A 26,205-nucleotide genomic window follows, 5' to 3' on the forward strand; every position below is an offset into this window, starting at 1 on the left:
TAGTAAGATGTCTTTTACCTGGACTGTGAGCAGCTCAGCAGTAAAGAAGCAAACAAGAATGCAAAGTCCCATTTTTTACAAGCACATCCACACAAGAGGTGTTTAAAGATTTGCCTTCTGAGCATTTTAAAGATATTTTTTAAGATAAATAATTTTTTATATGTGATCATCATGCCCCTTTTTTCTTTCGGACCTGATGTGACATTTAGAATCCATTGGTGCCATTTTCTCTTTTGCTAGGTCTTTATCAATCTTAGGTTCTGGAATACTGAACCTAATAAGAGTCAAATGATTTTCACTTTTTAAAAAAAAAAAAAAAAAAAGGCTAAGGATGAGATATAGGAGATTGGGACTGGGACAGAGACTGCTAGTTACCACTCACTCCTTTTTTTTTTTTTTTTAATATTTTTTTTTTTAGTTTTCGGCGGACACAACATCTTTGTTTGTATGTGGTGCTGAGGATCGAACCCGGGCCGCACGCATGCCAGGAGAGCGCGCTAACGCTTGAGCCACATCCCCAGCCCTCAAATGATTTTCATTCTTAAACCATGCCCTCTTCTTTGGGTTTTCACTGTCATCTTTCATTCTTTCACCAGTGAGGCTTGCTTGGCTCATTATTCACAAAAAAATATACAAATCATAAGTCTGATACATAGCACTTTTAATCAGCACTTATTGAAGCCAAGAAAAAGACAGATGTAATTGTTAAAAGTGCTTTTCTTTCATAAATATTATTGAGCCCCTTCCTAATATGAGGGCCTGTTGTAGATACAGAAAATACAGCAAAATCAAAACAAAGTCCCTGAATTCATGGAGTTTATATGTAATCAGTTTGAGTGGGAAACAGACAAAAATAAAATATGTCAGTCTGGCACGGTGGTACACACTTGTAATCCTGGCAATGCAGGAGGCTGAAGGAGGAGGATTGCAATTTTGAGGCCAGCCTCAGCAACTTAAGACCCTGTCTCAAAATATACAGTAAAAAAGGTTGGAGGTGGGCTGGGGATGTGGCTCAAGTGGTAGTGCGCTCGCCTGGCATGCGTGCGGCCTGGGTTCGATCCTCAGCACCACATACAAACAAAGATGTTTTGTCCACTGAAAACTAAATAATAAATATTAAAAATTCTCTCTCTCTCTTTAAAAAAAAAAAAAAAAGGGCTGGAGGTGTAGTTTGGTGGTAGAGTGCTCCTGGGTTCAAGGTTCAATCCCCAGTACCACAAAAATAGAAATAAAGAAATACATATGAGGTAGTGATAATTACTAAGAAAGACACTAAATGGGGTAAGATGATCAATAAAGACAAAGGGTCAGAATTGGCAGCTATTTTGAATAAAGGGACATTTGAGCAGAGATTTGAAAGAAAGTGAGGAAAACAGATATGAAATCATTTGGGGAAAGCTTGTCCAAGTCAAGGAAGATCAAGTCATGTCAATGTGGCTGGAGAAGAAAAGAATAATAGAGCAGCCCAAGCTGGGGGGACTATATAGGATAAGGACTTTGAATTTTACTCTTTTTTTTTTTTTTTAATAGTTTTTCTTTTAGTACTTGTTTTTTAGTTGTAGTTGGACACAATGTCTTTATTTTGTTTATTTATTTTTATGTGGTGCTGAGGATCGAACCCAGGGCCTCACACGTGCTAGGCGAGCGCTCTACCGCTGAGCCACAACCTCAGCCCCTGAATTTTACTCTTAAAGAAATAGGAGTTATTGGGCTGGGGATGTGGTGCAAGCTGTAACACACTCGTCTGGCATGCGTACGGTTTTGAGTTCGATCCTCAGCACCACATAAAAATAAAGATGTTGTGTCCACTGAAAACTGAAAAATAAATATTAAAAAAGTTCTCTCTCTCTCTCTCTCTAAAAAAAAAAAAAAGAAAGAAAGAAAGAAAAGAAATAGGCGGTAGCCCTTGGAACATTTTGAGTAAAGACATGGCAGGACCCAACTCATTTTTTAAAGTCTCACTGAGAGTAAGAGTAGGGGCAGGGAGGCCAGTGAGGAGTCTGATGCGATAATTGTGTGAAAGGTTCCTGTGGACCATGCACAGAGAGGTGTGATAAGAAGTGTGGGAAATGGCTGGATTCAGGTCAGATGTTAAAGTTGACCAGATATGCTGACATATGAAGAAAATTTAAGGAAAATCCCAAGGTGTTTGGGTTGACCAACTCTTAATAGTCAATTTGCCTTTTACTGAGTTGGGGAGCATTTGGGGAAGAGCAGGCCTCAGGGTAGAGGTCAGACATCTGTTATTGGGTGTGTTAAGTCTTCAAGGGATGATGCCGAAGAGATGACTGATTAAATGAAGCTGGAGGGTGAGGAAGGGTCTGGACTGCAGATAGAAAGTCAAACACTGAATGAAGTCTCTGTGGAAGAGTGCAGAGAATAACAGGTCCAGAGCAGAGCAGCTGTATGCCCAAGAGGATGACACCATGGAAAACCAGCAAAAGACAGAAGGACCACCATGGGCTGTCTCCTAACCAGAGCTGAGCGAGCCTGGGCTCCCAGACTCCAAAGGGAGAAGCAATGACCCATCAGTCAAATACCACTGACAGGCTGAGGAATGGGAACTGACCAGTGTTTAGCAACTCAAGATCACTGGTGATCTGGACAAGACCAGTTTTAGAGGAGGGGAGTTTTTTTATTTTTGAGTTTTTATTGAGTTTCATCATAAACTGATGCAGAAAAGGGGGCGACAGATGGAAGGGATGTGGGACCCAGAGAGGGTTTTTGTTTTTTTTTTTTAGAGAGAGAGAGAGACAGAGAGAGAGAGAGAGAGAGAATTTTTATTTTTTTAATATTTATTTTTTAGTTCTCGGTGGACACAACATCTTTGTTTGTATGTGGTGCTGAGGATCGAACCTGGGCCGCACGCATGCCAGGCGAGAGCGCTACCGCTTGAGCCACATCCCCAGCCCCGGGTTTTGTTTAAAATGAGTGACATAGCATATTTGGCTACAGATAAGATTAAAATTCATGAGGGGATGCAGGTTCAGCTCAGTGGTAGACCATGCACTTAGCATGCTCAAGGCCCTGGGTTCATTCCCTAGCACCAAACCAAGGGGTACTTTATTACCATGCTTCCCCAAATTTTGAGACAGAGACTAAGTTCTTGAGGGTCTCACTAAGATAATTAGACTGGCCTCCAACTTGTGATTTTCATGCCTTAACCTTGCAAGTCACGGGATTTCTGGCATATGCCAATATGTGCAGCAAAGAGACTGTCTCATATTCCAAGTGTTATTGTACAACATGCTGACTGTGGTTAACAATGTACTATAGTCTTGAAAATCACTAGATTTTAAGGCTCCTCACTATAAAAACAATTATAAGTATGTGAAATAATTCATGTTAACTAGCTCAATGTAGCCCTTCCATAATGCATACATGTATAAAAAGAGGATGTTACACATGATGACTATGTATAGTTTTTATTTGTTAATATTTTTTTTTAGAGAGAGGTGAGAGAGAGAGAGACACACATACAGAGAGAATTTTTAATATTTATTTTTTAGTTTTCGGCAGACACAACATCTTTGTTTGGTGCTGAGGATCGAACCCGGGCCACACGCATGCAAGGTGAGCGTGCTACCGCTTAAGCCACATCCCCAGCCCTGTTAATATATATAAATAGAGAGCAAACAGTATTTCTGGAATGCTAGGCAAAAGAAAATAATAATTCCACAAGAAAAATGGATGCTGGAGTGACTTTCCAAGCAGGCTGACCTGTAGGCATGGGCTCACTTGGGGACTCGCCCAAGGCCTTGTCGTCGCTGTCATTCTCACACAGGGCAGCAATTCTTCCTTTCCATTCATTTTTAGGGAGCAGTTCCACAACCACCACATCTCCATGAATGGAGCGGTTCCGAGCCTTCATGCCATGGATTAGGATGTCACTGATTAAACCTAGGTAGCACACACAAACACCAGAAATCATTTCAATACATTTGAAGTCTAATCAGCATTCCTGAAAATAAAAACTTCCTTTCTAAGGTGAAGTTAAACTTCTTTTTGGAGGTTAGGAGTGAAGAAATGCTGCCACCAAGTCATACTGTACAGTGTGCTTTCATACAGACTACTTGATCACCTTTTAACAAATTCTTCTTATTACCTTTCAAGGTAGGTATTAGTTCCTTGCATGTGGGCCTACACTGGAATTATGTGTGATACCTTCAGAATCTGCACAACCAAGGGGGCCATGGTCAGCGGGTTGATGAACTACATATAATTGCAGAACTGCCACTCTGACAAAGAGAAGCCCCCAGAAAGCCATTGCTTCTCAGTCTGCTTCCACCCAGCCCCACTCCTTGGAAGCTCAGGGTTTGGTTTTGTTTTTCCACTCTGGGATCACAAAATTAACCATATGGTACAATTTATTTTCACACTTTTTCATTTTGATTACTTTTTAGAAATGATTCAATGAGACAATATAGTACATTGAGGCAGTACAAAGGAATGTCTGAGTCAACAAACTGCCTTCATTCTAAGTTAAGCTCTACCAATGACCAGGTGTGTAGCTCTGAGCAAGTTACTTTGCTTCTCTGTTTTAGTTTATTACAATAAAACCAGAAATAAGGGGTACAAAGATAGGAGGAATAACTTCTAATGTTCTGTAGTTCGATAGGGTAATTATGGTTAATAACCATAAATTCTATGTTTTAAAACAGCTGGCAGAATTTTGAATGTTCCAAATACAAGAAATTGTAAATGTTTGAAGTGATGGATATAACAATTACCCTTATTTGATTGTTACACATTGTATACAATGTATTGAAATATCACACTGAAAAAAAAAAAAAAGAAATATCACACTGAACTCTGTAAATACATGCAATTACTAAGTGTTAATTGAAAATATTTTAATCTTTAAAAAGCAAGATAAGATGAAATAAAACCAACAATAATAGACAAAAAGCTAGGGAGAAAAAAGCCCAAATTCCAGAAACCCAGTGTACATGGGGATGTATGATATGACAATGAAATTTCAACTTTGCTTTCTTCATTGTGTAATATCAGAATAAAAAAGTAGTATGGAAATTTATATAAGACTTATACTAAACCTGAATCTTTACTGCTGGCTCCTTGAAGTCGAACAAAAGCTTCTATTTGTGCTCTGTGTTTATTGACATTCAGAATCCCCTAAAATCATAATAAAAAAATCAGTGTGAAAATTTTTCTTTTCTCCCAGGTTTTTTTTTTTGTTTTTGTTGTTGTTGTTTGTATTTTGTAACAATATTTGTATTGGTTCTTTTTAGTTATGACATAATTATAAAAGCATGGAATATGATTTGTTGTACTTCAATCCCCAGTATTTACCCTCCCCTTCTTTTCCTCCATCCCCTGTTCCCTTACCTCTACTTTTCTCTTCCAAAAGGTCCAGGTTTAAAAAAATTACAAAAGATATCCTCATTATATTCCTATAGGTTTATGATTCTTTTCTTTAGGAATTATACTAAGGTTTCTTTTCTTGATAGCAAATACAATCATTTTGAAATACTGACTATACCAAGTGCTAGACACACTCATATTCATATTGTCAGCAGGAACTTTAGTGTGGCATTCCCAAACTTTGCCAGCATAAAAATCTTCTGAGGCTGAATGTTTTCCTTGATTAGTGGATGCTGATCTATGATGGAGAGGGGGCATGGGAGGAATGGAGGAACTTTGGATTGAGCAAAGTGGAGGGTGGGGAGAGGTTATGAGGGTAGAAAGATGGTGGAACAAGATGGACATCATTACCTTAGGTACACGTAGGATTGCACGAATGGTGCATCTCTACACCATGTACAATCAGAGAATTGAAATGTTGCACTCCCTTTGTGTACAATGAATTGAAATGCATTCTGCTGTCATGTACGACTAAGTAGAACAAATAAAAAATTGAAAAATCTTCTGAGTTGCTTGTTAGAAATGTAAAATCTTTTATAGAACAGTTCTGTGACTTGATTGTGGTGGTGGATGCACACAGATCTATGCATGTGATAAGACTGCACAGGGGGGCTGGGGGTGTGGCTTAAGCGGTAGCGCATTTGCTTGGCATGCGTGCGGCTGGGGTTCGATCCTCAGCACCACATACAAACAAAGATGTTGTGTGTGCCGAAAATTAAAAAAATAAATATTAAAATTCTCTCCCTCTCTCTCTCTCTCTCTTTAAAGGTATTGTGTCCATACAACTAAAAAAAATGAATAAAAAGTTAAAAAAAAAAAAAAGACTGCACACAGCTATATAAGTATATAGTTGTTGAAACCTGAATAATTTGTCTGATTCCTTCCCAAGACCCTCTCAGCACCTGGGTTCTAGGTCCAGGGGGATCACAAAGAGGTCCTTAAAAGGAATGGGAAAATGTACAGGAGCGAAGAAGCTAAATTTCAAAGATTTTATAATGTTGTTAAACTTCCACACCTGATTCAAAAATATTTCTTCCCTAGTAACAGGAGGTATTTACAAGTCTACTCCCACACTCCATTTGTATGATGCTCTACATGCAGCACAACTAACAACATCATAATAAAGCAGCTTCAAATTGGATAGCCTAGGGCTGTAGGCAGAATGTCCCCCCAGTCACCTTAAATTTCAACAGCCCAGGCTTATTCTGTGTATAGCCTTGCAACTTAGAGGCCTGTGACAGGAGACGAAGAAAAAAAATGATGGATCCTGACATTCATTCTTTATTTTTGCAATACTAGGGACTGAACCCAAGGCCTACCACATGTTAAAAAAAAATCCTCCTGCCTCAGCCTCCAGAGGACCTGGGATTACAGCTGTGTGCCACCATGCCCTACTCTGACAGTGATTCTTTTTACCATCCTCACCTGGATATAGCGTCCAGATTTGATCCCAGCTTCTAACACTTCCAAGGGAAGATGTTCTGGGTACTCTTTGCCATGGCTCTCCTGACTCTCATTCTCTCTCTCCTGTCGAGACTGAAGGATAGAATCATAAAGCTCATGGGCGGCTTTTAAGTCTGGCCAAAAGTTGTCCAGGTAATTCTGCATTTAATAAAGGGACAGAGAAACATGGTCAGAAGATAACATTTTTTAATTATAGTACTACTGAAAAATCTTGCCTAGGGAATGCTATTCCTGAGCCTCAAGTTACTGGCTTATTTTCTTCTATTTCCTGAAGCCTTGCCAAGAATCCCACCACGGTGCATTTCTACACCTTACTTAGGTTTTCTGTATTTTTAAACTTCTCTGTCCAATGCCCCAGCCACCCACCCACCTAAAACACACACACACACACATACACACACACACACACACACACACATGTAGCCTGACTTTCCATATATTGCACTGCTACAGACAGTAGTCTGTATGGACAGGAAAGTCTCCTATGTGGGTATTCTTACCTTTTTATTTGTGATTTTAACTCAGTTTTAATTCTAAGGTAGAGTCTAGCATATTCTCTTTTCTCAAATTGAAAAAAAAAAATCCTGATTGTCAACTCTATCATTTTGCTCATTAACTTCAGGGTCCTAGTCAAACAAACTGTGCTAATGCTAATATTAGTATCCTAATTCCATAGTCACTTATCACTAACACCACCAAACTTTTGTCATTGTGAACCACCTCTTCAAGTGGTATTTATCATATTGGCTCTTTTCCATTTAACTTCAAGTCCCCAAAGAAAATTCTGGACTTCCCTCTTATCTGAACTTCACAATCTCTCTCTTTTTCTACCATCATTCACCTCTATGAGGCCCTTGGTCACACAGCATACTTGAGAAATGCTATACAAAATAAAACTGTCCTATCCTACTGAACTACAAAGAAAAGTAATTTTCACAAAAAATAGAAAAATGTAATTTTAGTCAACTGTCCTCTGCAGGAACAAGATATGATATATTACAACAGAAGAAACAAGTGACACTGCCATTAATATCTAGTGCCCCTAGAACTCTCTGACATGCCAAAACACTTTTTTATAGCAGGGCTAAAAAAATTCTATTGGCAAATCTTTAGCAATACATGCACATGGGAATCCTTATAGAATCTACAATTCAAAATCCAACTAGTCTTTCTGTAAACCGACAGGGGTAATGGAGAGCCTCATTCTAGTTTCTAAATCATAAAATGAAATCAACCAGTAGAAGTTGATTGACCAACTTGGCCGAGAGGGGAGACCAGTCATCTATTGAGAGATTAACAGTCCTCTTGTTTTCTCAAAAGGTGCTTAAGAGATAGGAAGAACTGTATTGTCATGACAGCCTGAAGAAACTGGCACTGATAATGCCACTCCTGTTATGATCTCCACCACGCTGATCTGACAGCCTTCACATAAATTATATCCTATCTCAGCCCCCTTCACTTGTCCATACGAACTCCCAGGAACACTCCTAAGTGGGAAGAGTGAGGAATAGCTGGAAAATAAAACTGCCTTAAAATATTTTGTGTTTTGTGTGTGTATTCAGGAAAATAATCTGGGAGTCGGGTCTGAATGGTGGTTAGGAGCTCTGGAGTCAGACTTCCTGAACACCTTCTGGCTCTACTATTCTCTATCTTGTGACCCTGGCAAGTCACTTACCCTTTTTGTGCTTCAGTTTCTTTACCAATAAGATGGGATAATAACACCTACTGCAGAAGATTTGGGCAAGAATTAAATGAACTAATACACATTGGTGTGTATCATTCCATTTAAATAACACACTTAGGCTTGGCATAGATGCATGTTGAGTATTAGGAGGGATTATAAAACTGCCAGTTTGTTGGTCAAAAATAAGAGAATTGTGGTAATCTTATTCAACCTATTGTCATAATCACTATTATTGTATAAACATTAGAGACTGGGGCATAGCTCAGTGGTACAGTGTGTGCTTGCCATGCACGAGGCCCTGGGTTCAATCCCCAGCACTAAACACCCTCCTCCCACAAAACAAAACAAAACAAAACAAAATTAGTCTACTATCAGTAAGAGCTTATTAGGCTGGTCTTGGATCTGTGTGCCTTATAGTCGCAGTAGTTTGTCCACATTTGCTAAAGTCAAGGTTAACTAGTTGGAGAATAATAAAGATATGGACTTTTTTTTTTGTATAGGGACTGAATCCAGGGGCACTCTACCACTAAGCTTGCTCGTTCTATCCATCTCTCTCTCTATTGACAGGGTCTCACTAAATTGCCCAAGTTGGCCTCAAACTTTCGATCCTCCTACCCCAGCCTCCCAAACTGCTGGGATTACAGGCCTGCACTATCATGCCTGGCTGTGCTGCCAAAGGGATCTAGAGCCATATGAGGGTATAACTTAGGATGCACACACACACACAACCACAAATACCTTGAAAGAAATCACGAATACTCCTTCTGTTTCACTTCCATACTGCTGAATCGCCTCTTCATCTTCTGTCACCATAACAATAGGCATCCTATCCTGGCAGTGATGATAGTACCAAACAGCCGCATTGTATATGCTCCTGGAAAAGCAAAGAACACGTGAACTCTCCCAAGGCTGACAGACACAAGCTGTTGTTCAGAGTTTCACATTTGGCTCTTAATCTGCCATCCTTTTATGCATATAGATATCCATTAATTCATTCATCCCCTTATCAAATTCTTCCTGAGAATCCATTATAAATAAGCCCTGGAGTTGGTGCTCTGGGGGACACAGAGATGAATGAAAAAGCATCTAACATCTTTTCTCCCTGAAGACATCCAACAATCATAGCAACCACTTTTATTTCTTGATTATGGCTTAGAAACCATCAGGCTCTGTCATCTTTTAATAGCCCTTAGTTGAAAGAGTATGTTTCCAAGGAAGTGTACAAACCTGTATGGTCTCTTTTTGTGGGCATTTATTTCCCTTTTGAAAATGAAGGTGCTCTGTAAGGTCCATTTGTGTGTGTGTGTGTGTGTGTGTGTTTAATTTAGCCAACATTTATTGTATACCTACTATGTGCAAGGCTGTGTACTCAGCAAATGTTATCATTTTGAGTGCTTCTATGTGACTCAATCTGAAGAAAGATTTGCTTTTTTCTTATATTGAGCCCAGTGGGAATTTGGAGACTATAAGTAAAAATTCTAAGCCAGGAGCGGTGGTGCACACCGGTAATCTCAGCTGCTCAGGAGGCTGAGGTAGGAGGATCTCGAGTTCAAAGCCAGCCTCAGCAAAAGCTAGGGACTAAGTAATTCAGTGAGACCCTGTCTCTAAATAAAATATAAAATAGGGCTGGGGATGTGGCTTAGTGGTCGAGTGCCCTGAGTTCAATTCCCAGTACCCCTCCCCCTGCCCCCAAATTATATGTATCGTTGATTATTTTGCTTTGGAGAATTGAAATATTTAATGGCTCTATCAGATAAATAATCACAAGGAAAAAGATAACTTAAATGTTTTCTATAGGTAAGACATTTTAAAGCTTACAGTCCCTTTGTCCTATACAAAGAAGTGTCACAGGGGCTACTGGTGCCTACCACCTGTACCCTGGACCCAATCTCTGATTTGGATGCAGCTCTGGGAAGCAGTTCTGTCCCTCCTCATGGAGTCATTGAATGGAGTTTACAGCCCTGGGGAAAATCTCTCAATTAAAGGAGGGGGTACTAACTAAATCCTAGCCCTACCCTTTGGGGTGCCTTCAAAGGTACATTCTATAGGGCTTCTCAGAGGTTCCCCAACAAGACTGACCGAGCCTTCATTTCCCACAACAGTGTCACATCCTTTATTCTTTCCCTTCATCCCTCTTTTTTTGTTGTTGTGGTGCTGGGGATTGAACCCAGGGCCTTGGCATGTGAGGCACGCACTCTACCAACTGAGCTATAGCCCCAACCCAACCCTTCATCCCTCTTTCTGCCCCCACTTCCTCACTCCTGTTTTGGGAATCGCCCCCATAAACGCCCCACACCCAACTGCTTACCTCAGGCTGTTTTCAGGTAGATCTTAACTAAGACACTGTATTTCCTAAAACAGCTTCTGTCTAACAAGACTGGTCAAGGATATTAAATTGAGCATTTGACCTCATTAGCTTAAAAGCAATACTCCTTCCCCCCACACAGACACACAGGCAGTGAAGTTACAACTTCTAGATCACTGGAAAGATCCTGCTAGCTCTTAGGGTCAGAGGCAAACTTACCCTGGGGACCTACGTCTCCTTTTTTTTTTTGTGGTGCTGGGGATTGAACCCAGGGCCTTGTGAATGCAAGGCAAGCACTCTACCAACTGAGCTATATCCCCAGTCCACCTACATTCTCCTTAATTACAATTTTTTTTTTCAAGGTCCTGGGGATCAAATCCAGGATCTTGCAAACCGTAGGCAAGTGCTTTGACACTGAACTACACCCCCAGCTGTAGTCATTTCTTTCTTTCTTTTTTTTTCTTATTTGGAGACAGGGTCTCTCTAAATTGCTCAGGCTGGCCTGAATATCTTGTGACCTGCCTCAGCCAGCAAAGTCACTAGGATCACAGGTGCACACCACCACACTGGCTCCCCTAATAACAATTTAAAAATTTTAACAATTATATATTCAAATGACTTATCTGTTATACTGGTGCATTAAGCATTTGAGTATTAATCATGGCTGCTGGATAATTGTTGGTTTATTCTGGCATACTATTTAGATCAACTTGCAAATAGTCAATGATGAGGAAATGAAAGATGACTTGCTGCCACACCTGGTCTGCCATTTTTCCATGGATTCTCCTCTTTCCCGGGGGAGATAGCAATGCTGCTGGAATTCATTAGCAAAGAGAATGCAATCGTGACGCGCATCCTTCAGGAGGTTTCGAAGTTTGTTATATTGTCTGTAACACAGAGGAGAAAAATGAATCTAACACAGCAGGTACTCATCTCCTGCAATCTCCTGCTAAGGATCCAGTAAGTAAGTGAGTAAATAAATAAATAAATAAATAATAGGGAAAGAAAGAAATAAAGGAAGAAAGAAAGAAATTTTAGAGCAAAAGATTGATTATTTAAAACCCGAGAAGCACTTATTGGCCTTAGTGTTATTGGGCTGCTATTTTCTCCATTTTGCCTGCTAGAATGTACTTCAGCAGGGCCTAGTTAATTAGTTTGCAGATTAATTAAACTCTTTTTCTTTGCTTTCCCCTCTGTGACTTCTGGTCTTTTTACTATGTAATTGTATTGCCCTGTCCCTCTTCAAAGCTTGAGTACACAGAGGCTAGCAAAATCTGACACTTTATTTTTGTCCCTCACTTTGTTCTGTAAATGGCATTAAGGACTAACACATTGTACTTTTTGCTGGCAGTCCCAGGAAAGGACATACAAGGTAAATAAGTTTAGGGACTTATTTGTGAATTTTATTTAGCAGTCACTCTGATATACACGAAGGAGAGCTAGCCTCACCTGTCAGACACCTAATAGAAAGTTGTAAATCTTTCCCCATCAAGACACCTTTCTAACAACACCAGCCACAGTCATAATTCAAAAATTAAGTCTAGGGGCTGGGGAAATAGTTCAGTTGGTAGAGAACCTGCCTCGCATGCACAAGGCCCTGGGTTCAATCCCCAGCACCAAAAAATAAAAATAAAAAATAAATCAAGTAGACTATGGGTCAATTTCTAAGAAGGTGCTTTTGAAAAGTCTAAGTAGTATGAAATTACAAAGACCATTCAATTATTTTAAAGGGAGTTAACTGAGGTTTTGTTTCATTGTGCTAGGATCTCACACATCTGCACACATCTACCTCTAAGGTACACTTCCAGCCACCAAACTAATGTTTATAGTTCTTATAGTAATAGTAATGATGATGATTATAGTTTGACTAAGACTGGAAATAATCTCTTGTTTTTTACTTACAAAACATCAATTTACGTGGTTCCACCTAATAATGATCACCAACATGTATTTATGCCAAATATGAGTGTATTATTTGAGTGTTTATTGTCTATTTAAAAATTGATTCAGTGGGGCGTAGTGATGTACATCTGTAATTCTAGCAACTTGGGGGGCTGGGGCCCTATAGCTCAGTGGTAGATTGCTTGACTAGAATGCACAAAGTCTTGGGTTCAATCCCCAGTACCACCAAAAAAAAAAAAAAAAAAAAAAAATTGCAAGTAGTTCTAGCAACTTGGGATGCTAAGGCAGAAGATCACAATCAAGGCCAGCCTTGGAAACTTAGTGAGACCATATCTAAAAAAAAAAAAAAAAAAGGGTGTTTGGGGGTGCTGACAATGCAGCTCAGTGGTGGAAGTCCCTCAGTTCTCTACAAACCCCAGTACTCCAACCCCGCAAATTAAACCAGATGTTAACATGTTATCCAAAGTATCATTTAACATGTGAGGTTTTTTTTTTTTTTTTTGGTGGCGGTGGCTCTGGGGATTGAACCTAAGGATGCTCTATCACTAAGCAACATCCTCAGCTCTTTTGAAATTTTATTTTGGGAAAGGGTCTCACTATTTGCCCAGATGGGTCTTGAACTTGCAATCCCCCTGCCTCAATCTCCCAAGTAGCTAAAATTATAGATGTGGACCACTATACCCAGCTAACATGTTTAATAAAATTCGTTCTTTTCCACTCCCACTTCCAGCCTGCCACCATGGATTTAAAAAAAGAATAAATGAGGGCTGGGGCTGTGGCTTAGCAGTAGCTCACTTGCCTGGCATGTGTGAGGCACTGGGTTTGATTCTCAGCACCATGTATAGATAAACAAAATAAAGGTTTATCAACAATTAAAAAAAAAAAAAGAATAAATGAATCTTTTGGGCCAGGTGTGGTGGCATATACTTATAATCCCAGTGGTTTAGGAGGCTGAGGCAGAAGAATCGAAAATTTGAGGCCAGCCCCAGTAACTAAGTGAGGCCCAAAGCAACTTAGTGAGACCCTCTCTGAAAATAAAAAGGGGCTAGGGATGTGGCTCAGAGGTAAAGCATCCCTGGATTCAATCCCCAATACAAAAAAAAAAAAAAAAGATTTTGGGGGCTGGGAGTATAGCTCAGTGGTAGAGCATGTGCCTAGAATGCTTGAGGCCCTGGGTTTGCCATCCTTCCCTGCAGCCTTTTCATTAAGGCAAAGACAGAACTCCCCAATTTACCCTACTAAAGCCACGGCAACTACTGATATCTGTGTGATCTTATAATTCACATGAAAACAAGAGACACTGACATTATTTGGAATCCCCTTAAAACAATCAGGCTTGGGGGGAAATCTCAATGGTAGAACATGTACTTGGCAATGTGTGAGGCCCTGGGTTATATCCCCAGCATGGCCAGAAAAAAAAGAAACAAACAAAAATTATCAATAGTAACTTATAAAATGTCACAATGAACAAAGGGACTCAGTTCCCTTTCTACCAATGCATTGTATTTTTCTTAACATAATTCCATTTGTACAAAAGCCACTCCCCTCCCACAAGATTGGCAGAACATGTGAAGTTGGTAATTTCCCATCTTCACAAATACTTTTTTAAAACTTCTACATTGAGCCAGGTGTGATGGTGCACGCCTGTAATCCCAGCAGCTCAAGAGGCTGAGGCAGGAGGATTCAAGGTGCAAAATCAGTCTCAGCAAGTCAGTGAGGCCCTGAGAAGCTCAGTGAGAGCCTGTCTCAGAAGAAAAAATAAAAAGGGCTGGGGATGTGGTTTGGTGGTTAAGTGCCCCTGGGTTCAATCCCTGGGACCAAAAGACAAACAAACAAACAAAAAACAATCATTTCTACATTGCACTGTTAACAGGGGTCAGCTTTGCAGGAGGATATATTAGATTTTCATTTTCTGCTTTACACCTTTCTTTAACATGTGAACTTTTAAAAATGAACACTTATTTGTTAAGCAATAGATTTCGAAAGTGATTTTATAAACAACTGTAATTTATTATTTCAGAGAAAACAGAAAAAATACAGCCTATTTTTGGTCTTATCTCATGCTATGGTTTGAACATGGCCCCCAAAGTTCCCATGATGCACACTGAACTCCCAGTGCAGGGTTGTGGAGGAGTCGCTTTAAGAGGCAACTAGCCGGCCATTCAGGAGGCTGAGGCAGGAGGATCGCCAAGTTTGAGGTCAGTCTCCACAACTTGGCAAGACCCTGTCTCAAAAAGAAAAGGAGGGGATGGGCGCAAGGTGGCACACACCTGTAATCCCAGAGGCTCTGGAGGCTGAGGCAGGAATATCATGAGTTCTGCAATTTAGCGAGGCCCTTGGTGGTGAAGGCTGCATAACAATGTCAAAGTACTTGATGCACTTGAACGGTACACTTACAAATGGTTAAAATGGTTACTAGTGGTTAAAATGTTAAATTTTATGTATATTTTACCACAAAAATATGATTTAAAAAATAGAAATCCTACTTGGCAAAATCAAAACAGAACCACTCGTTTCAGTGAAATAAAGTGCACTGAAAGGAGATGAGGGAGGTTTCTTAGAATAGGTGACCCTTGAGGCCTGAAAGATGAATGGGAGCTGGCTGGAGGAAGGGCCGAGGGGGGAAGGCGGCAGACAGTACACGCCACTCCAGCATCTTTGGCTCACAGCCGAGGCTTAATCAGTATCTTCCAAATGCTGTGTGTGTGTGTGTCTCCCCCCGCCCCCCCCATCCAAGTCCAGGGTAATAATGTTTCTGAATAAACTCTGATATTTTCAGAACCCAGTTACCCTCCTACTAGGGTTCATATACATCCCCTTCACTCTAGGACCAGGATTCCTTGCCAAATAATGACATGCCACAAGCCAGACCCAGTATAACCACCAGACCAGAATAATGCCTATATATATATGAATATATATAAATTATTTGGCATTTAACCACTGACCACATCCCCAGCCATTTTTTATATTTTATTTAGAGACAAGGTCTTACTGAGTTGCTTAGGGCCTCACTAAGTTGCTAAGGCTGGCTTTGAACTTGCGATCCTCCTGCCTCAGCCCTCTGAGCTGCTGGGATTACAGGCATACACCACTGCACCCGGCCCTTCCAAATATTTAGAAAAGTATCTAACCTAACAAGACTTTTCCAAAACTTAGTTTGCACTCCCATATATTTTTCTTAGACTTTTATTACATGCTTCCATTTGTCAGCTACCTATCAGCCAGATAAAACAAATGAACAAATAGCCCAGGAATACTAATGGGAAAAGCAGGAAACAAATTACAGATTACTCTGAGCATGACAATCAGCTTCCTTGTAGATGTGTCAGCTTATAGTTATAATTTAATAGTGCATACATGCAATATAGTCATATTTTCTGCTAGTCAGAGTTTGTAGTGCTTATGATAGAATTAGATAGATGAGTGTCCTGTGTGGAGTCAGCACAGAGCATCATGGGACCTTGAACAAGTTTGACCAGAATGACAGGAGAGCAGTGGTTTTGATAGTCAAGTGCCATAAAAATATCTTAAGTTTTAAAAACTTCACAGTCTTGCAGAAAAACCCTACCTCCCTTGGACTGGCTTGGACTTTTTTCTAGATCTCTATCACCTAAATATTTCAAAAATTTCTTGGGGCCAGCTAAACTTCCTTCTGTAGGTTGATCCCCCCGCCCCCTCCCAGATGGAGTCTTGCTGTATTGCTCAGACTGATGTCAAACTCCTAGACTCAAGTTATCCTTCTGCCTCAGCCTCCTGAGTGCTGGAACTGTGACAGTCAAGCCAAAGTGACTCCATTTTGTTTAGTAACTCCATTTTGTAAAACAACCATGCCAAGTAGAAGGGTCATGACCAGGGCAAGATGTTTTTTTGCTTTTGCTATAGAAACCTTTAAGAACACAGAACTACCTAATGGGGCATTGTTTTTATAACTAGGGTAACGGGGCTCTGTTTCTGTAACTGGGGTGACTGGGCTCACTGTGATTAGCTAGGCGTCCCTCCGCCTGACTGCACTCTCCTGCTTCTGGCTTGCTTGCATTGGCTAAACTCCCCCCCACCCCCCACCCCCGCCCAACATCCCTTTTGTGGTTTTCAGGCTTATAAGGAGTGCCTTTGCAATTGTTTGGGGCTGATCAGGGGAACTGCTTTATGTTCTGGTCAGTTGGCACTAGTGTGCTTCAATAAAGGCTTGATTCAATTATATGTGAGTGGTCTGGAAGTCAGTTTATGAAACCCAGGGACAAAGCTTTAACTATAACAGAACTACAGGCACACACCACTGAAACCAGGTTAAACTGTTTTTTTACTGTTTTTATTTGATGGCGACCTTACCTACAGATGCAACAACAATCCCCACATGACCGCACTCTCGAAGGGTTAGAAGTGGGCATCCCACAATCAGAGGGAAGGCTTACAAGAGGTAAAATCTGTACTAAATATGTTTGCCAGCTAGGTTACAATAGGCTGGCCCTTCTAGACTCACTTTCAAAATCCTTGGGTTTTCTACAAGAGAAGTTTGTTATTTATATGTAGCCAATACGCTCAGTGCATTTTTGAGGACTGCATATTGGGCCATCTGAGTGACTACAGTTATAGTCTGGCTCCTGTATGTCCCCAAAGGCCCTTGTGTTAAAGACCTGGTTCCCAGGGTGCTGCTATTTAGAGATGGTGAAAGCTCTAAGAGGCGGGGCCTAGCGGGAGGTCTTCAGGTCTTTGGGAGAGGGCCTTTGAAGGGGACAGTGGGACCCCTGCCCCTTCCTCTTCCTTTTTTTTTGCTTCCTACCTACAAAGTGAGTGGCTTTGCTCTGTCACTTGCTCCTGACATCTGATATGCTGCCTTGCCACGGGACCAAAAGCAATGATCATGTGTCAAATGCCTATCCATCATGGACTAGAATCTCCACAATGTCAGCCAAAGTCCACCTTGTCTCTTTATGAGTTAATCATCTCAGACAGCTGACAACACACACTTTCCAACTTGCACTGCCATCAGGGCCCTGCCTCTCAGAAGCTAGACACTTGGTCTTCCTCTAGTGTTCTCTCTCTGTCCAGTTACATAAGCCAGAAACCTCAATATTATCTTTGACACCACCTTCTCACCATCTTACATATCTAAAACTATCACTAAGTTCTATAGGTCAAAAAAATTGCTATTTTGAGATATAATTCATTTATATTTGTAAAATGTACAATACAATAATTTTCATAGAGTCACAGAGTTATACAACTATTACTGTTATCTAATTCCAGACCAGTTTCATTATCCTAAGAGAAACCTGCATCCAGCCAGGTAGAGGGGTCCACACCTATAATCCTAGTGACATGGGAGGCTGAGGCAGGAGGATCACAAGTTTAAGGCCAGCCTGGGCAACTTAGACCTTGTCTCAGAATAAAAAGGGCTGGAGAATATAGCTTAGTGGCAGAGCACTTGCCTAGCATGTGTGAAGCTCTGGGTTGGGTCCCCAGTACCACAGAAAAAAAAGAAAAGAAACCTGCCATTCCTCCTTTCCCTTAGCCCATCCTTTGGCAACACTAATCTGCCTTCTGTCTCTATTGATCTGCCTCTACATGACATTTAAATAATGAAATTATACAATAGATGGTGTCTTTGTGTGGTTGGTGTATTTTACTTGGCATGATGTTTTCAAGATTCATCTATGTTGTAAACATGCTCAGCTTTTTATGGCTGAATAATATTCCACTGTATGAATGCACCACATTTTGCTTGAACATCAGTTAATGGACACTTGGTTTACTTCTACCTTTTTGCTTATAGATAAAGCTTCTGTGAATATTCCATCTTTTTCTGTTTCAATGTGGATACTTTTCAGTTTCCTTGGTTATATATTTAGATAGTTTTATAGATTTTTACCTACTAAGTAGCTCTTGGAACTATCCACTTATCTCCGTGTCTAAGCTCCCAGCATCTCTGCTATGATTGGAGCAGGTTTTGAGTGTGTCCCCTAAGGGTTCATGAGTTGATCGTTTATTTTTTTTGTTTGTGGGTATATAGTCCTAGGGAATCATTTGTTGAGATTTAATCCCTATTGTGAGATATTAAGGGCGGGTGGCAACTTATCCCACTGTTGTATTTAGAAGTGGGGCCTTTGGGAGGTGGTTAGGGTTAGATGTCATAAAGGTGGAACCCTCATGACAGAATTACTGGTAATTTTTTAAGAGGAAGACAGACCATCAGAAGATATACACATACATACATGTGTTCCCTGCCTCTTGCCATGTGGAGACCTGCACTACCTTGGGACTCCATTAGTAACAAGTCCATATCACCAGGTGGAGCCCATCACATTGGGCCTCTAGAAACATGAACTAAACAAACCTTTTTTCTTTATAAAGTAGCCTGTCTTGAGTATTCCATTATAGTAAAACAAAATAGACCAATATATTCTCTCATCTGGACTACAACAGTAGCCTCTTCCCTTTTTTTCTTCAGGACTCTTTTCTACTTGGCCCTGCAATTTTTTTAGAAATATTTTTAGTTGTGGATGGACACAATACTTTTATATTATTTATTCATTTTTTATATGGTGCTAAGGATCAAATCCAATGCCTCACATGTGCTAGGCAAGTACTCTGCCACTGATCCACAGCCCCAGCCCAGGGACCTGCAAATAGTTTAAAGACAGGAATCTTATTGTGTTATCCCACTTTACTTAAAACCCTTCCCTGACATCCCGGAGGTCCATGGGACTTCCCAACTGATCCAGCTGTGCTTTCTCAGTTCCTTGAGAGTGCCACACCCCAAGCACCTCCCCTTGCCTGATAAACTTTTCTCCTTTCTCTGCGTGGTCTACTCCTACTTATCCCTTGGAGCTCAGCAGAGGCATCTGCCCAAGGAATGCCCTTCCTTGCTTCCTGGCTGCTAGGAGCTCTGTTGCTACCACCTCCCTGTATTTCCCTGCACACTTCACGATCACAGTCCTACCTCTGTGTGAGACTACCCGATTCCTGCTTGTCGCCCCTTCAGGTGAGTCTGCTTTCATTTACCACTATACCCTCAGTGCTAGCAGTTTCTGGAGACTATGTTCCCTCCATACGTATTTGTTACCATCTGAATACATGAATGTAGCGGACAGGGCAGCCTTATTATAGATTTACCAATTAACACTTGATTAAATAATTTAAGGATTTAGATGACAGGCATGTGATTATCTTAAACAACCAAAGACTTGACATTATTCACTCTTTTGTACAATACACTTATGAGAACAGGCATTCTCTGCATTGAAATTAAAATCAAAATGTAAATTCACATTACATATAGAATCAGATAGGAGATTATCTTTTTACGGTTAAACCCAACTCTGGTGATTTCATTTCAGTAACACAGTGTCATCTGCCACATTAAATTATAGTTGGCCCTCTGCATCCTCGTGTTTCACACCTGAGGGAACCTCATCTATAGAGGGAAATAATCAGATAAAAAGAATTTCAACTGTACTGAAAATGTGGAGTTTTTCTTAAACTTATTTCCTAAATAACATAACTGTATACATAGTATTTATATTGTATTAGGTTCCTCCTCCTCCTTCTCCTCCTGATTGAACCCAAGTTCTTGAGACAGGGTCTCGCTAAGTTGCTGAGACTGTCTTTGAACTCACCTTCCTCCTGTCTCAGCTTCCCAAATTCTTGGAATTATAGGAATGCACTAATATGGTAATCTAGAGAAAATTTCAAACATGAAGGAGGATGTGCATAGATAATATGCAAACACTATGCCATTTCACATAAGGGACCTGAGCATCCTCAGCATTTGTTTCCCTCAGGTGTCCTAGAACCAATTTCCCCTGAATACTAAAGAACAACTATCTATAATGTTTGTTTGTAGTTTTCTAATTTTTAAACTATGTTTATTTACTTTAAAGGTCTGATTTGGTTTTATGGTTGTATTAAGTATTTAAATATGAGAACTTATACCTAGACTTTTGTTTAAATACCAGTACAGTAAAATACATATAAAATATATTAACATGGGATATCCAGGAGCATTTTTGTCTTTTAGAAACAGGGTTAATACATTATTCATGTTGAAAAACCCTGATGTATTGGAGAAGAAGTTGAAACCTATGTGACCTCATAGAGCCCCCCCAAGTATAATATGATTCCAATCTTATACTGTACACCACCAAAAAACAGAGGCACAGAATACTGATACTCTCTGAAGCTCTATGGAAGGAATTCAGGAGGGAGTCAAAAGGAGAAGGCAAGGCATCCTCACAGTGGACACCAGATCACACCAGGCATCATTAACCAACAAAGCTTTCCCAAGCAATCAGGTTCCTAGAAGCATATTGTATAGAAGGAATTATATACTGACATCTCAAAAATATCCAAGGAAGAACTGAAAAACAAAACATTGCCAGACAGTAAATGAAACAAAACACCAGAGAGCCTCTTACTAGGCCAAGTTTGTTTAAATGTAGAAAGTTGATTTTCACCACACACACACACACAAAAAAAAAAAAAAAAAAGAAAAAAAAGATAAGGAAATGGACATATTAATCAGCTTGATTTAGCCTTCTAAACATATTTCAAAACATGTTAAACATCATGTTTACATCATTTATTGGTGAACTTAAAAAAAATCAAATGATTTGCACTTACATAGTATTTATATTGCACTTAACATTAATGAAGGCCAAATTAATAAAGAGATTCTCTTAGATCTTATATATTCAATGGCAGTACTGAAGGTTGAACCCAGTGTTTCCCCCATGCTAGCCAAGCATTCTAACACTAAGCTAAACCCCATGGCTGGCCTCAACTTTGTAGTCTTGCCTCAGCCTCCTTCTGAGTCGCTGGGATTACAAGTGTGCACCATTGCACTCAGCTTATAATAAACTTTTTTTTTTTTTTTTGGTACAGGGGTTGAACCCAGGAGTGATTAGCCACTGAGCCACACCTCTAGCCCTTTAAAAAAAAAAAAAAAAAAAAAAAATATATATATATATATATATATATTTACTTATTTTTTAATTGTAGTTGGACACAATACCTTTATTTTATTCATTTATTTTTATGTGGTGCTGAGGATTGAACCCAGGGCCTCACACATGCTAGGCAAGCACTCTACCACTGAGCCACAACCCCAGCACCCCCAGCCCTTTTTTAATATTTTATTGAAAGACTGGGTCTCGAAATATGATTTGTCAAGAACTATGTAATGTTTTGAACAACCAACAATAAAAATTAAAAAAAGAAAAAAAAAAAAAAGAAAGACTGGGTCTCACTGAGTTGCTTAGGGCCTCTCTAAGTTGCTAAGGCTGGCTTTGAACTTGTGATCTTCTTGCCTCAACCTCCAAAGGTGCTGGGATTACAGGCATGGGCCACTGCACCCAGCTCATAATATATTTTTTAAAAATATTTTTTAGTTGTAGATGGACATAATACCTTTATTTAATTTATTTTATTATTTTATGTGGTGCTGAGGATCAAACCCAGTGACTCATGCATACTAGGCGAGTGCTCTACTCCTGAGCCACAACCCCAACCCTCATAATAGATTTTTTAAGACCAGTTTCAAACCTGTTTCGCTTTTTGACCTAACCTCACACCCACTTATACGTTTGTACTTTGTTTTGTTTTTTTTTTAATATTTATTTATTTTTTTAGTTTTTGGCGGACACAACATCTTCGTTTGTATGTGGTGCTGAGGATCGAACCCAGGCCGCACGCATGCCAGGCGAGCACTCTACCGCTTGAGCCACATCCCCAGCCCACGTTTGTACTTTGGATAGTTCACATTAACTATCCTTCTGTGGCTATGATCCTTCATAATTACTTTCTTGTTCCTTGCAGTTGACCCCAATGAAACAACAGGTTTATTATGAGAGGAATTAAGACTTCTTTTTGTATCCCTCAAGGCCTAGAACTAGGAACTCAAAAAGTATTTATTAAGGTGGGGGGGTGGGGGCATGGCTGGTGGAACATGCCTATAATCCCAGCCACTCAGAAGACTGAGGCAGGAGGATCTAAAATTCCAGGCCTCCAGGCCAGCCTGAGAAATTTAGCAAGACTTTATCTAAAAAAAAAAAAAAAAAAGTATGGGGGAGTAGCTCAGCAGTACAGTGCCCCTGGGTTTGATCCCCAGTACTGGAAAAAATAAAAGGGCTTATCCAGTGAAAAAAAGCAGAATGTTATCATAAAAACCTATTTCATAAAACCTTATCTTTTGTTTTTGCATTTAGTATATTGAGAGACACGGTAAAGTACTGGAAAACCAATAGTTTTTCATCAAGTTAACTGCTTTTGAAATGTTCAGGAGAAAAGACATTTAAATTCTGACTCTTTGCTTTTGAATGTCTCAGGAATTGGTTTTTAAAACAATCCTTAATGTTAAAAATATATCAGAAAACAGAATTTGAAAAGGCTTGCAGTGTGTTAGCAATTTGAACGATAATAACACATTGATTTTAGTAGTAGAAATTGAAATACGACACCTGAAGCAGCACTGAAACCTGGATGTGTGTAAACATCTACATCTTTGTGTCTGAATAAAATCAACTTCAAGTCATTTTAAAATATTCTATCTGAAAAAAGCCTGTACACAGTCTAGTTAATGTACGTTTTTAACTGAGCGTATCATAAGGACAATTTATCATTTTCATATACAAATAAAAACAACTTTATCTTTTAGTATCAAGTTCTGAAGAAACTACAACATTGAAAAAAAAGAATAAACACGTAGTTTCTGCTTATTAAATAGCTTGGGATGTTAAGCTTTTGGATATATAATTCTAATATGCTATTTCCATACAGTCTGAAGTTCAAATCATAAAATCTTTCTCAGTATCCAATGAAGCAAAACCATTTTTAGGGCACTTCTTTAAAACGTGGACAATTATTCTTCATTTAAGTACAAGGCAAGTATTTTAGACTAGTTCAATTAGAAATTTTTGATCAGCAAATACAATTACTGTGGCTAATATTTACACTAGTAATCTAAAAATAAAACAAGTTATTTATGGTTTTATTGGATAAATCATTATAAGTACAATTTGTAATTCACAATAAAGGTGAGCGCTCTATCACTGAACCACAACCCCAGCACTACCCAGTCCTTTTTAAAATATTTTATATAGAGGCTTTATTTTAAAAGTAGTCCTTTTCTAAAGAAAACAATGTAGGTTACTGAAACAATGTATCTATAAAAAAAGAAGCTTAAATAATATACATTAACAGAAAAAAAAATGCACTAACACTGCTACCATAAAAATGCAAACCAAAAGTTAGTTCATACTAGAATCTTAAATACCTATATACTGGGGATACTGCAGTTTATTGATCTACAGTCAGTTTTGGGCCAGGTGTTGAAGCAGAAATTTAAAATAATGTTACTGCATTCTTCACTAGCAAAGAGAATACCAAATTAGTTTCAAAAGTCCTTTCTGACAAAATAATGAATTCTTCCCCTCCCCCTCCAACAAGAGACCTTTTCTAAAGGGAGAGAAAAAATCCGCACTATAAATAAATAAATAATGCAAAACAGATACCTCCGGCCTCTTTGATGCTGCACAGCTTGACAAGCCGTTTGCATGCAAATAATTCCCTTCAACTCTGGAAATTCAAGGATCTCAAGGTAATCTTGAACAACTTTCCAGTCTGGGATCACATAATGAGTCACATCACTAGACAAGAGCTTCCCCTCTGAAACATAATTCAAATTGTAAGATATTAGATAACATTTTCAAACCTGTTTTATTACTTTCTCAATGTCATGGTGCCCCCGTATGCAAAATAACTTCCCATCTTAATTCCAACATAAAGTTCTTTAAAAGACAAGACAAATCTACTTTGGTAGAAGCCCAAAGTTCTGGGAAACGCTGCGCCTTCTTTTTTTGTTTTTGAAGCTGTGATAAATTCATGCTCAAAGTGGTTTATGGTGTTGCTAGTGGTGCAGGAGAGGACAACTGATATTTTAAAAGCAATCAAGTACATTTCAGCACAAGCTGGATATTTCTGTTACCTCCTCATTGACATGCTATCACATTCAAATGAAGCACTGTATGTATATGTTAACCACTTGTATGTACCCAGCAATTTCTAGTAGGTCATGTTTCAAGCTTCTAAACATGCTCAGAAGTCTCAAGTCCCAGAAAGATGGAATTGACTAGAAAAGATGCTTACTGCAAGCAACCGGAAGTGGTAGGCTTTCCACCCAGCTGAGAGCTGTTTAACCAAGCTGGACCCCAACCATAAACAGAATTCCAAGCATTCCCTGAAAAGGACCACCGTGCTCATCTCCCACGAGGGGGAAGGAACAGTAACCCTCATTGTTAAACGGGCCACTCCTGCAACTTGGAAACCAAGCGGGCAAGTCTGGTCCGCAGCAGTCTCCAATCCAGCTTTCACACCACCTTCCCCCACGACGAAGGCCTAGCTAATTCACAAGTCCTGCTCTCCACTGTATAAACCTTCAAGGCGTCCGGGTTGGCAGGCCTGAAAATCTGCAGGAGCGGAGGAGGCCATGTCAAGTGGGCGGCAGCGGCGCGCGGCAGCCTCTCACCGCAGAGCCCGAGCGGTCAGGAGCCGTCCCCCAGGCTGCGAGGTGCCTGCGCCCTCAGGGCCGCTCTGAAAACCCGAACCACCGGCCTCTGGGCTGGGAGGCGCCAGTCTCTGGGGCTCTTCCATTTGATCAGGAGAAGCCGCCGGAGCGTCCCGCAGCGAGCGTCCCTGCAGCCGCGGACCCGGGCCGCCCGCTCCCAGCCCCAGTCAGGCTGCAGGTGATCCTGAGGCGGGCGGAGGCCGCGGGCCTTGGACTCCGCGCCCTCGCCGCCTCGCGCTGCGCCCCCCGACGCTCCGCCCCGGCAGTCCTCGCTCGCGCCCGGCCGCCCCGGTTCCCGCCAGGCCCCGGCTCCGCAGGCTTCCCCAGGCCCCGGCGCAGGCCCTCACCGTTGCGGCAGGCGGCCGGCTGCGGGCAGAGCGGGCTGTTGCACGGCACGCAGGGCCGCAGGTAGTGCTCACGCACGATCCGCAGCGTCCGGCCCTGGAAGGTCCTCAGGAGCAGGACCTTCTCCCGCTTCTGCAGCATGGTGGCGGCGCTCGGCCCGGCGGAGCTCTGGGCCCCGGGAGGCCGCCCAGAGCTCTGCCGGGAAGCGCAGGAGGCGAGGCCGCGGCTTGGGGCCCGCCCTTCGGTCCCCGGCCAGCCCGGCCCACCCGGCTAGGGTGTGAGCGCTCCCGGCATTGAACCGCCCTAACGGACGGACGGCCGTGCAGAGGGCTTGAGGCCCGAGGCCCGCGGGGCGGATTCTCCAGTCCCGGTCCAGGCCTCTGCCCTCCCTCCTGCACCTAAATTTCTTTCTAATCCGCAATTGCCTGGGCGTGGTAATAAAATATAAGGAATATATATGGGAGAGAGGTGATTAAAATGCACCCCAAATACTTAGGGGTGACTAGGACACTATATGCAAGAAAGCTTTTGTTTTGTTTTGTTGTTTTGGTACCGGTGATT

The 26,205-nt window shown here is 40.8% G+C and overlaps 1 protein-coding gene across 4 annotated transcripts in view; it reads right to left on the reverse strand.

The window, feature by feature from the left end:
- The window catches only part of Dis3l (DIS3 like exosome 3'-5' exoribonuclease), a 39,216-nt gene extending 13,352 nt beyond the window's left edge, over window positions 1-25,864 (reverse strand). For 2 of the 4 annotated variants that reach the window (XM_046426516.2, XM_046426515.2), the window contains exons 1-7: window positions 25,647-25,864; window positions 24,248-24,401; window positions 11,594-11,722; window positions 9,269-9,404; window positions 6,808-6,984; window positions 5,055-5,133; window positions 3,721-3,900 (exon numbers count right to left, since the gene is read on the reverse strand). In XM_046426516.2, the coding sequence (XP_046282472.1) occupies window positions 3,721-3,900; window positions 5,055-5,133; window positions 6,808-6,984; window positions 9,269-9,404; window positions 11,594-11,722; window positions 24,248-24,401; window positions 25,647-25,785 (994 nt within the window). In that variant the 5' untranslated portion in view covers window positions 25,786-25,864. Of the gene's footprint in view, window positions 1-3,720; window positions 3,901-5,054; window positions 5,134-6,807; window positions 6,985-9,268; window positions 9,405-11,593; window positions 11,723-24,247; window positions 24,402-24,881; window positions 24,901-25,646 lie in introns of those variants that run through there. The other 2 variants (XM_058573274.1, XM_046426517.1) reach the window with 2 other exon arrangements.
- Between the last annotated feature and the right edge of the window lie 341 nt (window positions 25,865-26,205).

The sequence above is a fragment of the Marmota monax genome, unplaced genomic scaffold (genome assembly GCF_021218885.2).
Source record: "Marmota monax isolate L192 unplaced genomic scaffold, Marmota_monax_Labrador192_F-V1.1 WCK01_AAM20220418_F8-fsc00078, whole genome shotgun sequence".
In the NCBI taxonomy this organism is placed as follows: domain Eukaryota; kingdom Metazoa; phylum Chordata; class Mammalia; order Rodentia; family Sciuridae; genus Marmota; species Marmota monax.